At 36.0% G+C, this 18,861-nt stretch overlaps 3 protein-coding genes and 1 long non-coding RNA gene across 7 annotated transcripts; all 4 read right to left on the bottom strand.

Moving 5' to 3' along the window:
* Positions 1-667: 667 nt before the first annotated feature.
* Positions 668-6,734, bottom strand: LOC106378389 (BTB/POZ and MATH domain-containing protein 3-like). Its single transcript, XM_048755161.1, has one exon. It carries the CDS (start codon positions 4,071-4,073, stop codon positions 3,426-3,428), a length of 648 nt encoding a protein of 215 aa, XP_048611118.1. The 5' UTR covers positions 4,074-6,734; the 3' UTR covers positions 668-3,425.
* A 473-nt stretch (positions 6,735-7,207) lies between these two features.
* LOC111205526 lies at positions 7,208-9,453 on the bottom strand. Its single transcript, XR_002658141.2, has 2 exons — positions 7,610-9,453; positions 7,208-7,445 (listed from the first exon to the last, which is right to left on the bottom strand). It is a non-coding gene; the product is annotated as an uncharacterized LOC111205526 (long non-coding RNA).
* A 2,024-nt stretch (positions 9,454-11,477) lies between these two features.
* On the bottom strand, positions 11,478-14,303 carry LOC106391553 (BTB/POZ and MATH domain-containing protein 3). 4 transcript variants are annotated; one of them, XR_002658139.2, is made up of 5 exons: positions 13,870-14,301; positions 12,948-13,296; positions 12,600-12,876; positions 12,082-12,207; positions 11,478-11,957 (listed from the first exon to the last, which is right to left on the bottom strand). XR_002658139.2 is itself a non-coding variant. In XM_013832228.3 (5 exons), exons 1-4 carry the CDS (start codon positions 14,238-14,240, stop codon positions 12,188-12,190), a joined length of 1,017 nt encoding a protein of 338 aa, XP_013687682.1. In that variant the 5' UTR covers positions 14,241-14,301; the 3' UTR covers positions 11,478-11,957; positions 12,159-12,187. The 4 variants fall into 4 exon arrangements, 3 of the variants coding, with proteins under 3 accessions (XP_013687682.1, XP_013687680.1, XP_013687681.1); XM_013832228.3 differs by having other exon boundaries at positions 12,159-12,207; XM_013832226.3 differs by lacking the exon at positions 12,082-12,207 and having other exon boundaries at positions 11,478-11,975; positions 13,870-14,303.
* Positions 14,304-14,922: 619 nt separating this feature from the next.
* LOC106391550 (protein HESO1) lies at positions 14,923-17,939 on the bottom strand. Its single transcript, XM_013832222.3, has 9 exons — positions 17,685-17,939; positions 17,348-17,490; positions 17,080-17,244; positions 16,829-17,007; positions 16,649-16,744; positions 16,204-16,273; positions 15,979-16,109; positions 15,789-15,899; positions 14,923-15,717 (listed from the first exon to the last, which is right to left on the bottom strand). The coding sequence occupies exons 2-9, from the start codon at positions 17,484-17,486 to the stop codon at positions 15,091-15,093; spliced, it is 1,518 nt and encodes a 505-aa protein (XP_013687676.1). The 5' UTR covers positions 17,487-17,490; positions 17,685-17,939; the 3' UTR covers positions 14,923-15,090.
* Positions 17,940-18,861: the final 922 nt, after the last annotated feature.

Below are 18,861 nucleotides of genomic sequence, written 5' to 3'. Positions count from 1 at the left end.
CACCCCCCCCCCCCCCCCAAACCTTCTTTGGTTAGGCCATCTCTTCTGAACCGGTCAAACCCCATTTAATGTTTTTTTTTTCTCTTTTTTTTTTTTGAACAACCTAATGTTTTTTTTCTTCTCTATGCCGAGTTTTATTACCTTTTCTGCTGTTTTAAGACTTCTTATAATTTTACACATGTTTTAAGTTAAGTTTCAGAAAAAATATTATATAAATAATTTTTTCAACCAATTTTTTTTTTTGAATTCGGAATACAGAAAAAAAAAACAACTTTCTGTGTGTTATTAAACCATCAACACTTTAATTATTTTTCTTACCCTATAAGGAGTATAAACTTTTTAGTTGCTATGAAAATTCTTTCCCAAATGATAACTGAAAACATGATTTGCAATTATAATGAAAAATGAAATGCAAAGATAGAAAATATTCATTTCTGCGGACTAGAAAATATTGTCTTATATTTCTATTTATAATTTACAAATTTCTATCTAATTTTTTAATTTAGTTTAACTTTAAACTTGTAAAGAAACTTTGGTATATATATAATGAGTATGCACATAATATAATGCAATCATATATATAATGAGTATGCACATAATATAATGCAATCATATTTAGTTTTTAAATTCAATTTTAATCATTGAATTACTTCAGTTGAGTAAAATTAGTTTATGAAAGCGGTAGTAATATCACTGAATTTCATAGTGGCTCGACCCTTTTTGAAAGCGGTAGTAGTACTAGTTTTATTTCATCGGATTCAGTGCAAAATATAGTAAAGTAACATATTATATAGTATCTTCTTTTTTTTTACTGAACTTTAGTAACATATTATATCTTATAAAGTGTGGTAAGAGATAGCCGGAAATATGCTCATTGTTATATCATCACGAATGTTCTTTGTAGATATTTATTGAAATTCCTGTTTTGTGGTAAGGAAGATTTTGTTTTGGTAGTTAGTCCACACACTAACTTTTCAGTATAGATGTGTATGTCTGTGGTGTAAAACATTTATTTATCAATCAAGATGTATACTTGTCGTCATATTATAATCAAAACAACGTTTTAACACCGGAGAGGCATGCATTCATCATGACAGTATCACAACATACATTCTAATAAAATTTAGTACTTACGTAAGTGAATACGGGACTACTTAATCTGATATTTCATATAATGAAGAACCGATCGAACATGGCATAAAATAAGCCATGGAACCAAAAAAATAGCTTTTCTACTCTTTTCCCGAAAAATAATAATAATAATTCCAGATAAATCGAGAAAACATAGATAGGAAACCCTTATAAACTAAGATGAGTGGACTAAATGTAAAATGTTAAAAACCGAATAGGTTTGGTATACTAGATTAAGAATATGCAGATTCTATTGTGATATATATGCAGCATGCACTAGCAAGAATACTAAAACAATTCATATTGTGTAATGTCTCTGTAGTGCGGGCCAATCTTTTGGATAAGAGCGAAGCTGCATGGCTAAGGCTGTGAACACTAAAGAGATAGAAAGAATAAGTACTATTCAATTTGATCTATATATCACATGAATCACATTCCCTAATGTCTATTTCCAATCATTGTTTGCTTGTCTCTACCTCACAATTTGCAGTTGATGCGAATATTTTTGAGTTTACCTTCTTCCCCACGCGATATGACATGTTTACCTTTGGCTTTTTTCCTTAATACTTTAAATTTTATAAATATAGTGGTGCAACCGACACATTACCTTTGTTATTGTTGTTAATGCTTTTGATTTGATAAAGATAATAATATTGTATATAAAGAATTTAAATAAACTGATTTGTCTATTTGAATCATTAGTAGGTTTTCGAGTGGTTTTAGATCAGTGTATGAATGTATCTACGTTCATATATCTTGTTTCATCACTTAAGTTTACTATGTATGAACGTGTGTATTTATAAATCTCTTTGATTACCAAAAAAAAAAGAAGTTTATAAGTCTCATGGTTCTCAGCGTTTCAACAAAAGCTTCAGACGTTTCTATCATCTATTTCATATAGATTCTAACTAATTTAAAACCCTCTATAAGAACACTTATGTGCCCAAAAAAATTGAAAGAGAAAAACACTTTGCACAAAACAGCGAGAAGGAATCAAGTGATCTCATTGTAGACTGAACTGAAAAGAACTAAATATTAGCAGCTCAAATGTTTTAAGGAAAAAGAAACACATCGAATAACCACAACGATGCAAGACTATATATCTTCACTTCGTCAAAACTTCTATTTGTCAAAATATTCAAATCAGATTACGCTTTGACAATATTATAATACGGCACCATATATAAGTTGTTATGTATGCATAAACTAAGATTATTTTGGCAAATAGATCCAAGGTTAAAAGCATATTTAATCTTTTATCAAAAAGAAAAAGAAAAAAAAAAGCATATTCCATTTTGACATATACACGCCACCATCAAACGCGCCACTAAAGAAGAGCGCAGCGGTATGCCCATATGCACACACAATAACAAGACCGGAGGACCATTTATAAAATTTTGGTTTTAAATTAACAACGTTATAGAAAAGCCAAATGATTAAAAATGTGAAAAGTGCCAAAAGAAGTAACGGAAATACACTAAAGCAACCTCATGAAGTGAAGAGTTAGGCAGCCTCTTGATTTCAGCTTTGACCCACAGACTTTACCCATCGATCAATCATTTAATAAATTTACATGACCTTTTTTTATTTTATCAACTGATATCACATGACTGTATCATGTTATAAATGAGTTTAGGCTATATAAATTGAATTTGGGCCTGAAACCATTATTTCCATTGGGCTGACATACGCTCAAATCAAACACAGGTATATCAAAGAGACGATTTAATTAACCACTTTCACAAGAGAGAAAACCCTAAAACTTGCATCTCACGGCAGCTCTTCCGACAAAACAAAGACATAGTGTTGACTTTAACGATGAGATAGCAACAAAAAGAAGATTAACTCCAAAGCTTGCTTTTAATAATCCAAAGCTTTTACAAACACGCAAAGCCAAATAGATGTTCCATTCGCCAAAAGCTTTACACTACTGTAGACATACTACAAACAATTATTTTCATTACAATTAGAAAAAGTCAAAGTAGTGATGTGTGTTTGGTGCAGCCGTGATGAAGTCAGAAGGGTTCAAGCACTTAAATCGAACCTACGTCCTCCTCAATTTCCTCGCATTTGTAGTGCTTGTATCACAGCCCAACACACTGCTCACACTTCTCCTCTTGCTTGATTGTCCACTCGACGTCGAGCTCTTATCCGCTGCTGCAACCGTGTTCAGCAACTCAGGCAACACAGAGGGACAGCTCTGGTTCAAGTGCTTGAACCCTTCGGACTTCATCAGGGCTACACCAAAACCACATCACTACGACTTTAAATATCTTTGAAGTAATATCGCATAATCAAAAGTCCACCATTTGAAAAACAATACCTCGCAAATTTGCTGGAGAAGCAACAAATTTTAAGCAGAACTCTTTGAACTGCAAGAATTGGTGTTGGTCAGCCAGGGCAAGTGTTGTCGCCACATTATCAACATTCAGCTCTTCACATAAAAAAGCTTCACATAATATATTTAACCTTCCGAAGTCATAAAGATCAGCAGCTGCCAATAGATGCTGTATCATGTTTGTGAACGAAGCGGTAGAAGTTAACCCTGTAATTTCATGCACATCAGGAAGTACATCCGTGTAGATGAAGCTAAGCATAGCCTGAAAGATAGAAGGCTCCATGTCCTCTATGACCACTCTACCCACACTGTTATTCCCAACCGGTCCATAGAACTGAGCTCGAAAAACCGGCGAGCGTGCTGCGAGGATGAGTTTGTGAGCTTTGTAAGTCTCGTCTCCGACTCGGAAAGTAATGTCGCAGCCAAGTTCGGAGTCTAACAAGTCTTTCAGTCCCTGGCCCATATTAGACGGTGGCGGCACAATGCCGAACTGTTTGGGACCCTCAAGGCGAGCTCTAACAACGCCAACGGTACAGTTGATGATAAGACCGTGACACCCGTCGCCTTCTATCTGGAGAACAGTGTGCCACCAACAATACCTCATAATAAATTAGCCTATATACACAACTTTCACTCACTCTAAGCCCAAATAAAAATCGAATAAAAAACCCAGTAGTACTAATCCGTCCAAATATCATATACTCATCTGTCTCACCCGAAATGGAGAAGAAAGAGAGGTGAGTAACAGGGGAATCAGTCAGTGAGATATGAGATGCTAAACCCAAAGTCCATGGACTTGGACATAGCACTCCGAATAAATATAATTTAATCCTAACATATGACAACCATGGCACCTAAAGTACCCAAGAAACAAACAAGATCCCCAGTTATGGGGTAAGTGCCCGCACACCCCCAAATAGAGGTCTCCCCCTATAAGAGGCTTCTTGTATAGGACTAGTGCCCATACACACCGCCCGAAGACGCTTATCGACCTCTAGGCTACGGTCAACAGGTCGACTAAGCTGACCGTAGCAAACCTCAACACAAACACCCGACCTACAGAAGTACATCTCTCTATTCGGCTAACAATCTCATGACTCCTCATAAACAATTACTTTTATTCACCAATTCAAAATGAAACAATCACGTTGAACCATCTAGACCCCTATATCCGGTTTAAGCAAAGAACCTAAAAATTAAACAAATAATGACAGACTCGATTTTACACAGACGGAATAGATTAAAAATAAATTATACTTATTCGAGGTCCTATGCCGTGTACGAGAAGTTCGGAAGTAGACCCTCACCTGAGCCAATATTGGATATAGCTCATGAAATGCTCGGGAACGATCTCGCCTAACATCACTTTAAGAGATTCCTTCCTAATCATGGTGTTGAATGAAACGTGTTCCATAAATCTTCGTACGTCTTATTTTAAAATGATGGGCAAGTAACTCCAGGTTGGCATAAGATTCACTACACATAAACACATGCAAGGACACGTTTATGGTTGTGCTATATACGTTTCTTGTATCACAAGAAACAAAGGAGGAAGTCACTTAGATAATACGGCTTGGATCACGGTTGATGATGGTGGTTGGTTGACATGCCTTGTTTCTCCAATGGCTCACGGCTAACGCGGTATAGATCGGAGCCGGTGGTGGTGAGACGCGGTGGTCCAGCTTTGCTCACGTTCTACACTTCTCGGACTTGGTACATAACGTCAACGGTTTGCGGTGTTGACCTCTGGAAACACAAGTCTGACTGGTGACCATCCAGAAAATAAGAGGAATGAATAAAAAAAGAATGTACGAGAATAAAATAGCAGGAATGAAAATGAATGGTTGTTCTTTATCAAATTTAACAAGAAATAATTTTGTTTTTTAATTCTCTACAAAAAAGGGAATGAAAGGGAATAAGAATGAATTATTATTCTTTGTGAATGGTAATTTTTTTAGGAACGTTAGGGAATGCATTATTTATCGCCGTTTCCTGGTCACCATTCATACCCAACGTGTCATCTCTGGTGGAGGAAGACTCGTGGTGGTGATCCATGGTGGACGGTGGCTCCGTTTTGTTCGTCTCTTCTCCACATTAACAACACGTGATAAAGAATGGTGATGGATCCGGTGAACTGTGAACGATTGCTCCGGTGAAAGGCACGACTTTGTGATGAGCGAGTGGTGGCAGTGCAAACCAATCTCCAGACCAATACACTACTGAGATAACAAGAGGTAAGGGAAGGAGAGAATCAAGATGCCATTACCACATGCTCCCTTTATACTTAAGCGTATAAGGACCTCCTTCAAGCGCCCGATCAAAATGACTATGAACCTTATGCCTCCCTCTACCGCTCTGATCCATCAGCGTCAGCTCGAACAAAGCCCTAATGTCGCTAGAATCGCTCGCCAAGGCGATGAAGAGAGAGAGACGTACGTGGAGTTCTCCTCCGGATTCTTCCCGTCGGGGTAGAAGTATATCACCCAGTCGTATCCGTTCACTGAGAAGACGTCGCTCTGTATGTACCTCCCCGGGCTCATGCCTTTGGCGAGAGAGTAGCCTTTGATCGTGAATTGGTGTGATCCGTTCACCGTCTCCATTAAACCAATCACACTTCCATTTCTTTTTTCAATCATGCTTTCTGGCTTGTCTAAGACCATCTCCAACCCACCCCTATTTCTATCTTTATATTTTCCTCTAAAATAGAGAAACTTTATTATAGAGGTGAAAATGATCCAACGTATGCATCTATAATAGAGTTCCTCTATTTATAGAGGAAAATATATAGATATGCTATTTTCACCTCTAAATATAAAGGCAAAAAGTAATTTTCTCCTAGAAAAATTCTATTATAGAAACATACATTGGAGCATTTTTACCTTTATAATAGAGATCTCTATTTTAGAAGAAATTATAGAAGTGTACATTGGAGATGCTTTTAGACGTCACAGTGATAGTTGACGAAATAAAAAAAAATCCAGATTAGACTAAATCATAACACTAAAAATTAATAAAACACTATCCAAATCTTTAATAAATACAGTCTCTTCAGTTTCAATTATTTTCTTAGTAAGGTTTACGATTAAAAGCACACAATACCAAATTAGTTAGGTTTCTTTGGGCCGGCAGTTAATTTAACAACTATGCTAATTTAAATTATCAGCAATAAAAAAATGACAAATTATTCTTACGCAAATCACTAGCCCAATCATTCTTACACAAAATTAGGTCAAAACGTTTTTACCTCAATTCGAAGTACCTATTTAAACCCGAACTGGAAAAATCAAAACCGGATCCGGACTGTTTTACAAAAATATCCAAACGATACTTATGAGCTTAGTACTTTGGGGTTCGGTTATAACCCGAATCAAATCGAAATCTGAATTAGGATCCGAAAATATCTGAAATTAGCTAAATATGTTAATGTTGTAACATATGTAAGGTGATTAGATATTTTAGAGTATTCAAAATATTTTTGTAGTTGCTTTATTTGTTATTTTGAATAATTTTTAGTTAACTTAGATAGCTTAACTAATTTTTAATTCGATTTGTAAATAATTTTTATATTTTTAAATTATTTTTGTCAATTTTTGTGGTTAAAAATATATATTTTTAAACGATTTTAAACGTTGGTTATATATTGGTTATAATTTAATTGCGTAGAATCTGTCTATAATTTTGACTGATAGTAATATATAACGTTATAAATAATGGCTCAACAACCCATTATAAAAGCAGTAGTATTAATATTAGTTTTATTTCATTGGATTCTGTATCAAGAAATTGAAAAGTAAAACACAATCGATCTCTATCTATCATTTGAAACAACAGCATTGTGGTATGGTCGCGCCTCCTGAAACAAAAGCACACTCTCCTCCTGAATAATTATGAGCAATACAATTTTTACTACATTGCCTATTTCCATACTGTTGCTCACATCTTCCAATGCATGTTTCACCTTCTCCTTGTTTAATCCCTGCAAATACACAAACCAAGTGTGTTTGTAAGACATTTGATGAAAACAATTTTACATAAATATCACACATAACTGGTTTATACCAAATCTGTATTAAAAATAAAAGAAATTATGCAACCATTGCACTTAAGAAGATAAAAGATAGATGAACAATAAAAAGTTACCTGGCCTCGCCATAACTCTATCGTTTGAAAACGAAATTGTCAGCATTATTATAAGAAAAAGAGTCACAGATGATTTTGTAAAAGCCATTGTGTTTATTTTACTATTAGTTTGATATACAAAACACAAGTGAAATTTTATAATTGTCTATATCTTCAAGAGGTACTCTATTTATATAACTTTTTGTAGAGTAGAAATCTTTACCATGAAAAACAAATCTATATTTGTCACATTAAGTTTGACCAACGACTGATATGAGGTTGGACTAAAACTTCTATAATATTTGACTAAATCTTAAACAAAATTTGACTAAAATTATTAAACTTTTAACTAAACCTCATGTGGATTTAGCTTTTCACTGTATAATATTGAGTCGATCATGATAACTAAACCCTAAAGAGAGAAATTGGTTCATGAGTTTTTAAATTATGATATCATGAAAATTGATTAATTTCTTTTAAGGATACGATCTTATTTACCGACTATAAATAGTCAAGACTACTACAACTTTACAGGAAATTATATCGTATAATATCTAAACTATACAAAAGTTGTTAGCAACAGAATCCTGGATTATATCGCTCACAAATCTCATTGTTGGCTGAAAAGAACTAAATATTAGCAGTTCAAATGTTTAATGAAAAAAAAACACAACGGTTCAAGACTCTTGGTCAAAATATTCAAATCAGATTACACTTTGACGGTATTATAATACGACACCATATATAAACTGTAAGAGCACTCTTGGAGCATCTTTTATCGCTATAAGAAAAGAGTTGCTTATGGCCTGGGCCTCACCAAAAACAAAAGCATCGTCTTTTCCGCATGCAAAATAAGCACCGAGCTTTCTTTGTTACTTGTACTGTTTGCGGGCTCCACCAACACGTGGCGGTCCGCGATTGGTGCATTTTTTAATTTTTTTTCTTTTATATTTAGACCCAAAAAAAAAATTTAAGCAACCTTTCATGGTTGCTGAAATAATGATGCTCTTATTGATCACATATGCACTAGAGTGTTTTAGAATATTAATATTTTTTCATAGTTTTGTTTTATTTTTAAAAAACTAAATCAATTAAATGTTGATACCTATTAGAAACCAATATCATAAAAGCATGTTCCATTTTGACACATACACGCCACCATGAAACGGGCTGCTAACGGTATCCCCGTATGCGCAATTGCACACAATAACAACACCAGACCATTTAGAAAATTTTGGTTTAAAATAAATATTATAACATTATAGAAAGTCCAAGGATTTAAAAAATGTGAAAAGTGCCAAAAGTAGTGGAAATACGCTAAACAACCAGATCATATTAACCTCAGCCTCTTAACCGTGGTTCTTAGCTTCGGCTAAGAGATGTTTCTTAACTTTTCTTAGATTTTAACTAAGAAAAGCTAAGAACCCCCTCTTAAATAAGAGATATAAGAACCGTTTCTTAGCCGAAAAATGTAAAAAAAAATGTCAAATAATGAATTAAAAACCTCGGCTAAGAGACCGGGGTTAATCATGCCCTCATGGAGTGAATAGGTAGGCAGCTTCTTGATTTCAGCTTTGACCCACAGAATTTGCCTATAATCATTTAATAATGAGTAGATCTCGACCCGCACAACCGCACAGATTTTTGTTTTTATTTATTTTTATATAAATATTTTGTTTTCAATTCTAAATTGATATATATTATAATATATGTGTATATCATTTTTTAAAACATAATAAGTTTACGGTATATTTTTTTCATTGAATAGATTGTCTTAAACTTTCACATGTATTTGTATCATCTTCTATATATATATTTTCGGATTATTATTTCATTATTAAAATCGTAACTATATATATAAAGATTAGTAAAATATTGTGTTATTGTCATATTCAAAGATCTTGTAACATTTCACAAATTTAGAAAAATTTTAAAAAATTAATTTTTTCACTTCATAGATTTATATTATCGAGTAAATAATTAAACATTTAGTTTTTGTTTAATTTTTTTAAAAAACTATATATTTTAATTTTTTTTTCATTGGTTTAAGGTAGTAAAGATTAATCATTGTTAGATAATATGATTTTTGTTATTTAAAAAAAATATTTATAATTTTAAAAGTTAACATCGACAAATATTTAAATATTTAACATATGGAGGTATATGATATGGACTTTTCAAGCGTCCAAGGTTCAAATCAAAGTAGTATTTTAGATGTCAATCTATTTCTAAGTGTTTCAATTCCAAGAGAATTCAGGTTCATACTTAAGCTAAATGCATTCTATGTAATGAAGTGGTTTGATTAAGCTAACAAGACTCTAACACAATTTACTAGCAATTTTCAAGCAAATGGATAAGAGAGGAGTCATGGGTGTAGGAATTTGATTTCAGATGACTAAGATTTAATCTAAATTGGCAAAGATTCAATCAACACAATTCCCTAAGTCTAGATAACAATTCTAAGCAAGTTCTTTGTCAAGACAAATGCTCATTTACTCTCATTGATCAAACATCAAATTCCTTTGGTTTGTGTCAATCAAGCAATCATTAAGAACAGATCATTCAACTTTCTAAACTCCACTAACATCAAATGCCTTTGGTAGGGTAAGCTAAGAGCATGTTGAGTTGGCTCAGACATTTCATCAAACACCTTCCAGACAATGAAATGTCTAGATTTTCAATCTAAAATGGCCAACTCTAGATTAGCATTAAGATCACTCAATCAAGCAAGGAAACATATTAATCTACTCTAAACATTCTAGATCATCACTTAATCATCCTAACCCATGAGCCCAAAGATGACTACTCACTCATTATCATGGTAGACACTAAATCATTAGTTGATCTAAGTCTAAACATGATTAATGATTCAAGAAATCAAGCAATCACAAAAGATAATGAACAAGATTAGATCTTTTACCTAAAAGTGGCTTTTGATTAGATAGAAAACAAGATAAGATCCTAACATTAGGTTTAGAGAGTATTTATATGACTTCTAAAACCTAGTGGGCTCAGTCAACAACCTGAAAGAGCCCAAATAAAACATAAATTTTCGTTCAGAAGAAGAGAAATGCGCGCGGGTTCGAGACCTCGCTTTGGTGGGTCGCTCCAGCTTCACACGGGTTTGCCACCTCGCTTTGTCTTGGTCGCTCCGGCACTCGAAAGTTGTCGACGGGAAGTTGAGTTCAGAGCGGGTGACGAGGGTCGCTGCAACGCCTCGCTCTGCCTTCGTTTCTTCTGGAGAGGGTGTCGTAGGTCGCTCCTATTACCCGCTCCGGTGCTCTACTCGCCCAAATAACACTTTCCACCTTTTTTTTGATCCCAAATGCCTCCAAGTACCTCCAAGAACTCCAATGGACACTCCAACACCTGATAAAGACTTATGCAAAGCCAAAAGGTGACTAAAATGCATAATTCCTAATCTAAATGACCAAAACATGCAAGAATGAAGAGTTAAAACAATGCAAACATGCAAGATATCAGTATAGTATTACAACATTAAATTATATCTATTTAATTTATACTATCTATAAATTCAATGGATCTATCTAATCTTTAAATCAAATTATTGATAGCCCAATAAAAATTTTTGGTAGGCCCAAAATTTAAATGATAAGATTAGAGATTAAATGTAACATGACTTTCTAAAAATATGTCCATTAAGTCCATTTTTAAAAAAATCACACATGAATCAAATAGTAACTTCTGTTGTAATATATTAGATATTAGATTATGTCATGTTATAAATGAGTTTAGACTATATAAATGGAATTTGGGCCAGGCCTAAAACCATTATTCTTCATGGGCTGCCATACGCTCAAATCAAACACAGATATATACTAAAAAAAAAGACAATTTACTTATTAACCACTTCCACAAGATAGAGAAGAAAAGAGAAAACCCTCAAACTTGCATCTCACGGCAGTTTTTCAGACGAAACAAAGACTCAATGGTGACTTTAACGATGAGATACAACAAAAAAGACTATTAACTCCAAAGCTTTTTACCTAGTATTATCCAAAGCTTTTACAAACACGCAAAGCCAAACAGATGTTCCATTGCCTAAAGCTTTACACTAACTGTAGACATACTACAAACAATTATTTTCATTACAATAAGTAAAAAGTCTAGCAAAGTAGCATCAGACTAAAGCATTACTTGCACTTGGGTCGATCCTACGTCCTCCTCACCTGTCTCGCATTTGTTGCGCTTGTATCACAGCCCAACACACTGCTCACACTTCTTTTCTTGCTTGACTGTCCACTCGACGTCGAGCTCTTATCCGCTGCTGCAACTGTGTTTAGCAACTCAGGCAACACAGAGGGACAGCTCTGGTTCAAGTGCTTGAAACCTTCTGACTTCATTACGGCTGCACCAAAACACATGACTACTTTTTTTAGTTTTTCCTAGATTCTGTTCAGGGATAATATATTTCAAGTAGTATCACTCTGTTTCGCATAATCAAAAGTCCCACCATATTTGTAAACACATACCCATATTCACCGTTTTCAATTAAGTTCAGCAAATGTATGTGAAACTGAACAGACGATGAAATCACTATTTATCGCACCTAATTTAGGATGATAAACTTCAGGCCGTCTAATCAAACATCGAGTCTCCTATATCCAAATTGAACATAAGACAAGAAACTTAAACTTCAGTATACACAAAACTTCCATTAACAATAGACTTGACATCTCTTATGGATCATTATAGCACCAACTGCCACACAACAAGCACCAAATGCATTATATAAAAAACTGATCATCAAAGAAAACAACAAAAAGTAGATGATGAACTTTCATAAGATGAAAACAAGTGGCTTAAACTATATTCTCTCAGTTACTCCAGCTTTTAATGTATATCCATCCATGTTTACTATCTTATCACACAACACTACTGTTACAGCTGACGCAAGAAAACATGATCTATACGCAAAAGAATTTCTATACAGCCATACAAATGCAGACCGAAAACCTGATACTTCCCATTAATATCATTCAACACTTACCTCGCAAATTTGCTGGAGATGCAACAAATTTTAAGCAGAAGGCTTTGAGCTGCAAGAACTGGTGTTGGTCAGCTAGTGCAAGTGTTGTTGCCACATTATCAACGTTTAGTTCTTCACATAGAAAAGCTTCACACAGTATCTTTAACCTTCCAAGGTCATAGAGGTCAGCAGCTGCCAATAGATGCTGTATCATATTTGTGAACGAAGCGGTAGAAGTAGACCCTGTAATCTCATGCACATCAGGAAGTACATCCGTGTAGATGAAGCTAAGCATAGCCTACAAAACATTTCAAAAACTCCAAGTCAGTAGAACTTTAAGTTGAATGTACAACTAACTATCAACGTTACCTTAAAGATTGAAGGCTCGATGTCCTCTATGACTACTCTATCCACACTGTTATTCCCAACTGGTCCATAGAACTGAGCTCGAAAAACCGGCGAGCGTGCTGCGAGGATCAGTTTGTGAGCTTTGTAAGTCTCATCTCCAACTTGGAAAATAATGTCGCAGCCAAGTTCAGAGTCTAACAAGTCTTTCAATCCCTGACCCATGTTTGAAGGTGGTGGCACAATGCAGAACTGTTTGGGACCCTCAAGGCGAGCTCTAACGACGCCAACGGTGCAGTTGATGATAAGACAGTCATCCTTCAGGTAGTCAGATGCTTCTAAAGCTGTTCTTCTTAAAAAGCGTTTGTAACCCCTGAAACGATCCACAAGAAAGAGTTCAAAATAAAGATTCACAATACTTAAAACCGTATCCGATAAAGAAGGCTTGGACGTTCACGTACCCTTTCGAAACGGATTTTTCGGCTTTTCAGCCTCACTCGGCTTTTAAATATATTGATTGGTTCGGTTAATAATACTTCAGGTTTGAGTATATTTTACGATATTTCTACGACCCTCCGTATTGTTAAATATCATATCAAAATAAACATTGAAGTAAGTATTTGAGGTTGTTATTTATGTTTCAAATACTTATTTTCAGATATGATATCAAAATAAACATGAAATTGAGTATTTGAAGCACTTATTTATGGTTTTTAATACTTATTTCGGATACTAATTCAGCTATTCCGGCCCAATTTTCGTGGTTTTGGACTTTTTCGAGTTACCGTTCTGGTTCGGCTAGTAACATTTCGGGTCCGGATACATTTTACATGATCCATTTGGATTCAGATTTGGATCTCGAGTGTTGTTTCACAGGCTACTTCTAAGCATTTCAAATACATTTCCAATTCTCAAATGGTAAGAACTGAGTAAAGAGTAACAATACCACATGCTCCCTTTATACTTAAGCGTATAAGGTCCACCTTCAAGCGCCCGATCGAAATGACTATGAACCTTATGCCTCCCTCTACCGCTCTGATCCATCAGCGTCAGCTCGAACAAAGCCCTAATGTCGCTCGAATCGCTCGCCAAGGCGATGAATAGAGAGACGTACGTTGAGTTCTCCTCCGGGTTCTTCCCGTCGGGGTAGAAGTAGATCACCCAGTCGTATCCGTTCACGGAGAAGACGTCGCTCTGTATGTACCTCCCCGGGCTCATGCCTTTGGCGAGAGAGTAGCCTTTGATCGTGAATTGGTGCGATCCGTTCACCGTCTCCATTACGGTTGTTGATACCGAATCTGAATTGGTGGCGCTCATCGTCTTGCCGTCGATTTGTGAGAGATTTGTTGGTTTTTGAAAATGATGAGCTCCGTTGATTGGAGATGATACTTAGGACTGCGGGTTCGGTAGAAGTTTGGTTTGTTAGTTTGATTCCGGTTAAAATCGTGATTAACTGAACCAAAATAAATTCGATTGGATTTGGTTTGGTTTAGTATTCGGATGGTTTTGGTTTGTGGAGATTCTACCGAATTTTAATTGAAGTTTCGGTTTTTGGTTAGGTGTTCGATTTAAATCGATTGGGATTTTAAATAGTTTTTGGTTGTTTCAGCTAGTTCTTATTCAGAATTTGGTTGAATTTGTTTTAAAAAAATAAAATTAAACTAACCGATTATCAAACCAAACTCAATTTAAATAGACTCTAAATCAAACATGAACCGGATAAGGTTAAGTTTGTTCGGTTCAGTTCAAATTCACATGGTTAAATGATGGTGTTGCTTTGAGAATTTGGGGGAAATGGTTGTTTTTTCTCACATAAATAAAAATTACTGCCAAACTAAGTATATCGAGTAGTTGAAAATTGTTCACAAAACCAATCACATATGTATGGAGTATTTTATTAGTTTTATGAAATAAAAAATTAAGCGAATTTTAATTTTGACTTGACTTTTCGTTTGGTTCGTGCGATTTGTTTGAAATTATACTTTTTCCCGTTGTGGTGTTTTACTGAGTAAAGCCCTTGCCTAATCATTGATTGTCACAAAGGATCCGATCCTTAGAAGAAGAAAAAAAATCACAATTTTTCACCATGGTGAAAATTACAATATCGTCCAAAATAACGAGAAGGATAAGTCTCTGGACCGAAGTCTACACAACTCATACTTACTACTCAGCGTCTTGGCCTCCACATCTGTCCGCGTTGACTTTGACTTATCGGTCCAGCAGGTCTTGTAAACCTCACACCATTAACTTGACCTGGTGGCTTACCAATGTGACCCTGACTCTGACTAGAACCTGAAGGTGCATTTGTCATTGGCTGCTTCCCGTTCTTATACTGACTCTTCTGCTGCTGTTGCTGCGTTTGAGCTTGTGTCATTACTACAGGCCTTTGGCCTCGGAAAGGTGCTTGTTCCTGCTGCATGTTCCTAGGGTTGTTCTGAGAAGACCAATTCTGTTGCGGCCGGGGCCGTGCTCGTCCTGGCCAGGATGGAGGATTCTGGATGTTGTTGCTCGGCGACCAGTTCTGCTGCATTTGGTTGTTCCATGGTCTAGCCTGACCTTGCAGATTGTGGGGATGGCGCGAACCGTTTGCATGATGATGATGGTTTTGGACGTTTGCTGTTCCGACTAAAGACTGTGAAATGTGTGGCGCTGTTAGAACACCAATGATGGAGTTTCTGTTAGAGTCTGTGGCGAGTCTGCGCGACGTCATCTCGAACACTTGCGCTATCCTGTCCAAGTTTTTGCGGCTCACACTCCTTGCTGCGTTCTCCGGTTGCTCAAAAGGATCTTCAACCTAAAAACACACACACACAATGACTTAGACACTTAAGTCAACAAGAGAGTAAGAGAAAGAGCGAGACTTACAAAGAGAGAGTATGTCTTAGGCAACCATCTAGTGTTGTTACTTATGTTTTCCCACCTTCCAGTAAACGGGCAAACACCAAGCTCCGTGGCCTTCAAGTTAATGTCTGAAAACTAAACAAAAACAGCCACAACGGAGTCAAGAGACTGATCTCTATTATGCGTCCTTAAGTAGATATTATGTTTAAATCACCTTTGCGAAAAAGGAGATCAGAAGCTCAGAGAGGGAGCTTCTATTGACTGATCTTGATGAACCTGATTTGAATCTCGCTATGTTAGCAGCAGAAAGCTGTGCTATGCTTTCCTCTGCAGTTTTTCGCTCACCTACAAGAAGAGACCATGCAGCTACTTTTATCCCAAAACGTCATAAGGTTTATGTGGTTCGGCTTCAAAAAACTTTTCATAGTAGGTAGCTTACCTTTCAGATCATCAACAGCACTCCTCGGATATATCTCTCCTAGTGGCGGCAAAATAGCAGGCACGCATGTCTGCAAACAAACAACACAACACAACACATATTCAAACACCATGTTTTATTAATTCTGTTTGGATCTATTCAGATTTTCAGGGTTAGAGATTTAAACCCCATTCGGATCTTTATAAATTTTGGTTCGGTTCCGGTTCAAATATCCATCTAAATTATGCAAACAAATTAAAAAAATCCTAATATATCTTAAAATCCTTAAAATTCCAAAAGTAAAAATAATATACCATATATATATATTTGAAAATGTATGCTATATATCTAAAATTAACATGCAAATTAGTTTGGATTATTTGAGACAATTTTTTTGGATCGGATTCAGTTTGGTTTTTCGGTTGAATACTAATGATGTAGTAACTGAATAGAATAGATATGTTACCTGAAGATGGAAGATGACTAACAAACTGAGAGAGTAAGAGTTGAAAGTCCCGTTTTTCGGGTTGTTGATATCATGAGCTTTAGCCCATTCCTTCACCTATAAAGATAGATACATGTACTTAATAAATAAAACCTTTTGGAACACACACAAAACACACAATCTAGCTTGTGTTAAACTTACTAGCAAAACCAAGTCACGGAATCTCCCATCAATCTCACTGATCCAGAACAAGAACCTGCTCTTCAACAGCCCTTCCAGGTTATCGATTGAAATGTCGCATGAGATTCTCTGGTGGCCGCTGACTACTTTCAGAATGGGAACACGCGCATGGATAACAAACTGCAGCCTGTACCATAGACCTGATTGCCACATGATAATGGAGATCAGATAAGTATCAGAAAGTGTGAAGAAAAAGGCTTTAAGAGTCACACCTGAAGCTCTCATTGCTCGAAGTAACTCTGCAAGTAAAGTTTGTTTCTGCTTCTTCCCAGTGAACAAGATTGATGCACCGCTGAATAAGTCAACAGAGATGTCCAAGTCTCCCCATCTTGTGAAGAGGTTTGAGACAAAGGATCCAAATGGTTGGACAGTAGCACCTAACAATCCCAAACAAGAAAATGGACTAGTAAGTAACAGACTAAATCATTTGATTACTGTGTTAGAAAAGTGTGAAGGAGTAAGATGCAACCACACATTCACCTCTTAAACTCTCTACTGATTGTAAAACATCGCGCAGCTGATCAAGGACGGTGATCCTTGTGTCCCAATCAGCTCGTGTGGGTTTAACCACTTGAAGAATCTCTTGAAGAGTAGGATCCAAGACAGGGTTTCTGTTCATCGTTCTACAAGAACATTCAAACACAAACATTCCCATGTTATCTCATACAAAACATTAGTCAAACAATAGCACAAAGACTTCACAAGCTATAAAGCCACAGGCTTTAACCAAAACAAAGGAAGACTCTTTATTCTCGAAAGCCATCAAGTGGAGTCAAATGAGATACACAAGCATATGATATGAAGCAGGCGAGCTTACGTAGTTTTCTGAAATCTCTGGAAGGAGTTGAAGAAACCCAGAAATCGAAATCCGATCTAGGGTTTATCCACCACTCTCACCCTCAAACCAGCAAGTCCGTACTGAGATTTTCTCTATGGAGCACACAGCAGATGCACTTGAAGAGACAATGAGAAGTCTCTCACCCTACCTAAGGTTTTTTTTAGTACACGGACCATTAAAGTCTCTCCTCCTACCGAAGGTTTATGTTTTTTTTTTTCACTTTTGCTTTTTAATCTAATTTTTTTTAATTTTCTTTTGGGTTATAGATTCTTTATTTATTAAAGTGATGGATGTGACTATTTAAAACATGATCGATGATTAAATCACCAATTACAGAATAGTTATAAAAGTGGAATTGTTATAAACTGATCGACCATGGACCAGCCCGTACTGCAGGCCCAATCCGGGACATGATAAAAAACAACCAGAGACTATGTGTTTATCTAGTATATATTCCATGTATATCTGTAACATAGTGTTTATCCTTATCCTTATCTTGTTTGGATAAACATGATCTTATGACGGTCTAATACCTTGTATATATATGGACCTTCTGGTCGACAGTAATGATAACAGAAGTATTTCCCCAACACTTCATTTACAACATGTTATCAGCACGACATTGCTCTCATAAACTCTAACTCTAAAAACCAGAAATAAATCCGAGCAGTAAAAACCCTAATTCCCGACAAACTTCAAACAGCTCTATCCCTCAACTCCGGTGGATCCAGACGACGAGCCAGATACCAAATTAAAGCTCTTGACGAGACGAAGCCAACGCCGCTAACCCCGCATCAATCGGAGTTCGGACGCGCCCCCACGCTCAGCTAGAATACAGGCGGAAAATTTGTTCCAAAAACCAAAATCTCTCTCAACCATATACCAGTCTGCTATTCCAACAAGCAGCAACAAAAACAATAATTCCGAGCAATCCATCAGCTAACCAGGAAGATCTCTAACTGATAGACCGATCAACCCATCAAAAGTTTTCAGGTATCATCGAAAACTCATCTAAAACCCATAAAGTATTAAATACCCCCATCTGCTGCCATGTAGCTATATTTAGCAACATGTCTCTGCAAATAAAATAAAACCAGAAACCATAAACTCTTTAAAATCTCGAACCTGAACTTGTTTTGAACATGTTCTTAATCTA

Source organism: Brassica napus, chromosome C4 (genome assembly GCF_020379485.1).
Source record: "Brassica napus cultivar Da-Ae chromosome C4, Da-Ae, whole genome shotgun sequence".
Lineage (NCBI taxonomy): Eukaryota > Viridiplantae > Streptophyta > Magnoliopsida > Brassicales > Brassicaceae > Brassica > Brassica napus.
This window is presented reverse-complemented; position numbering and strand designations above follow the sequence as displayed.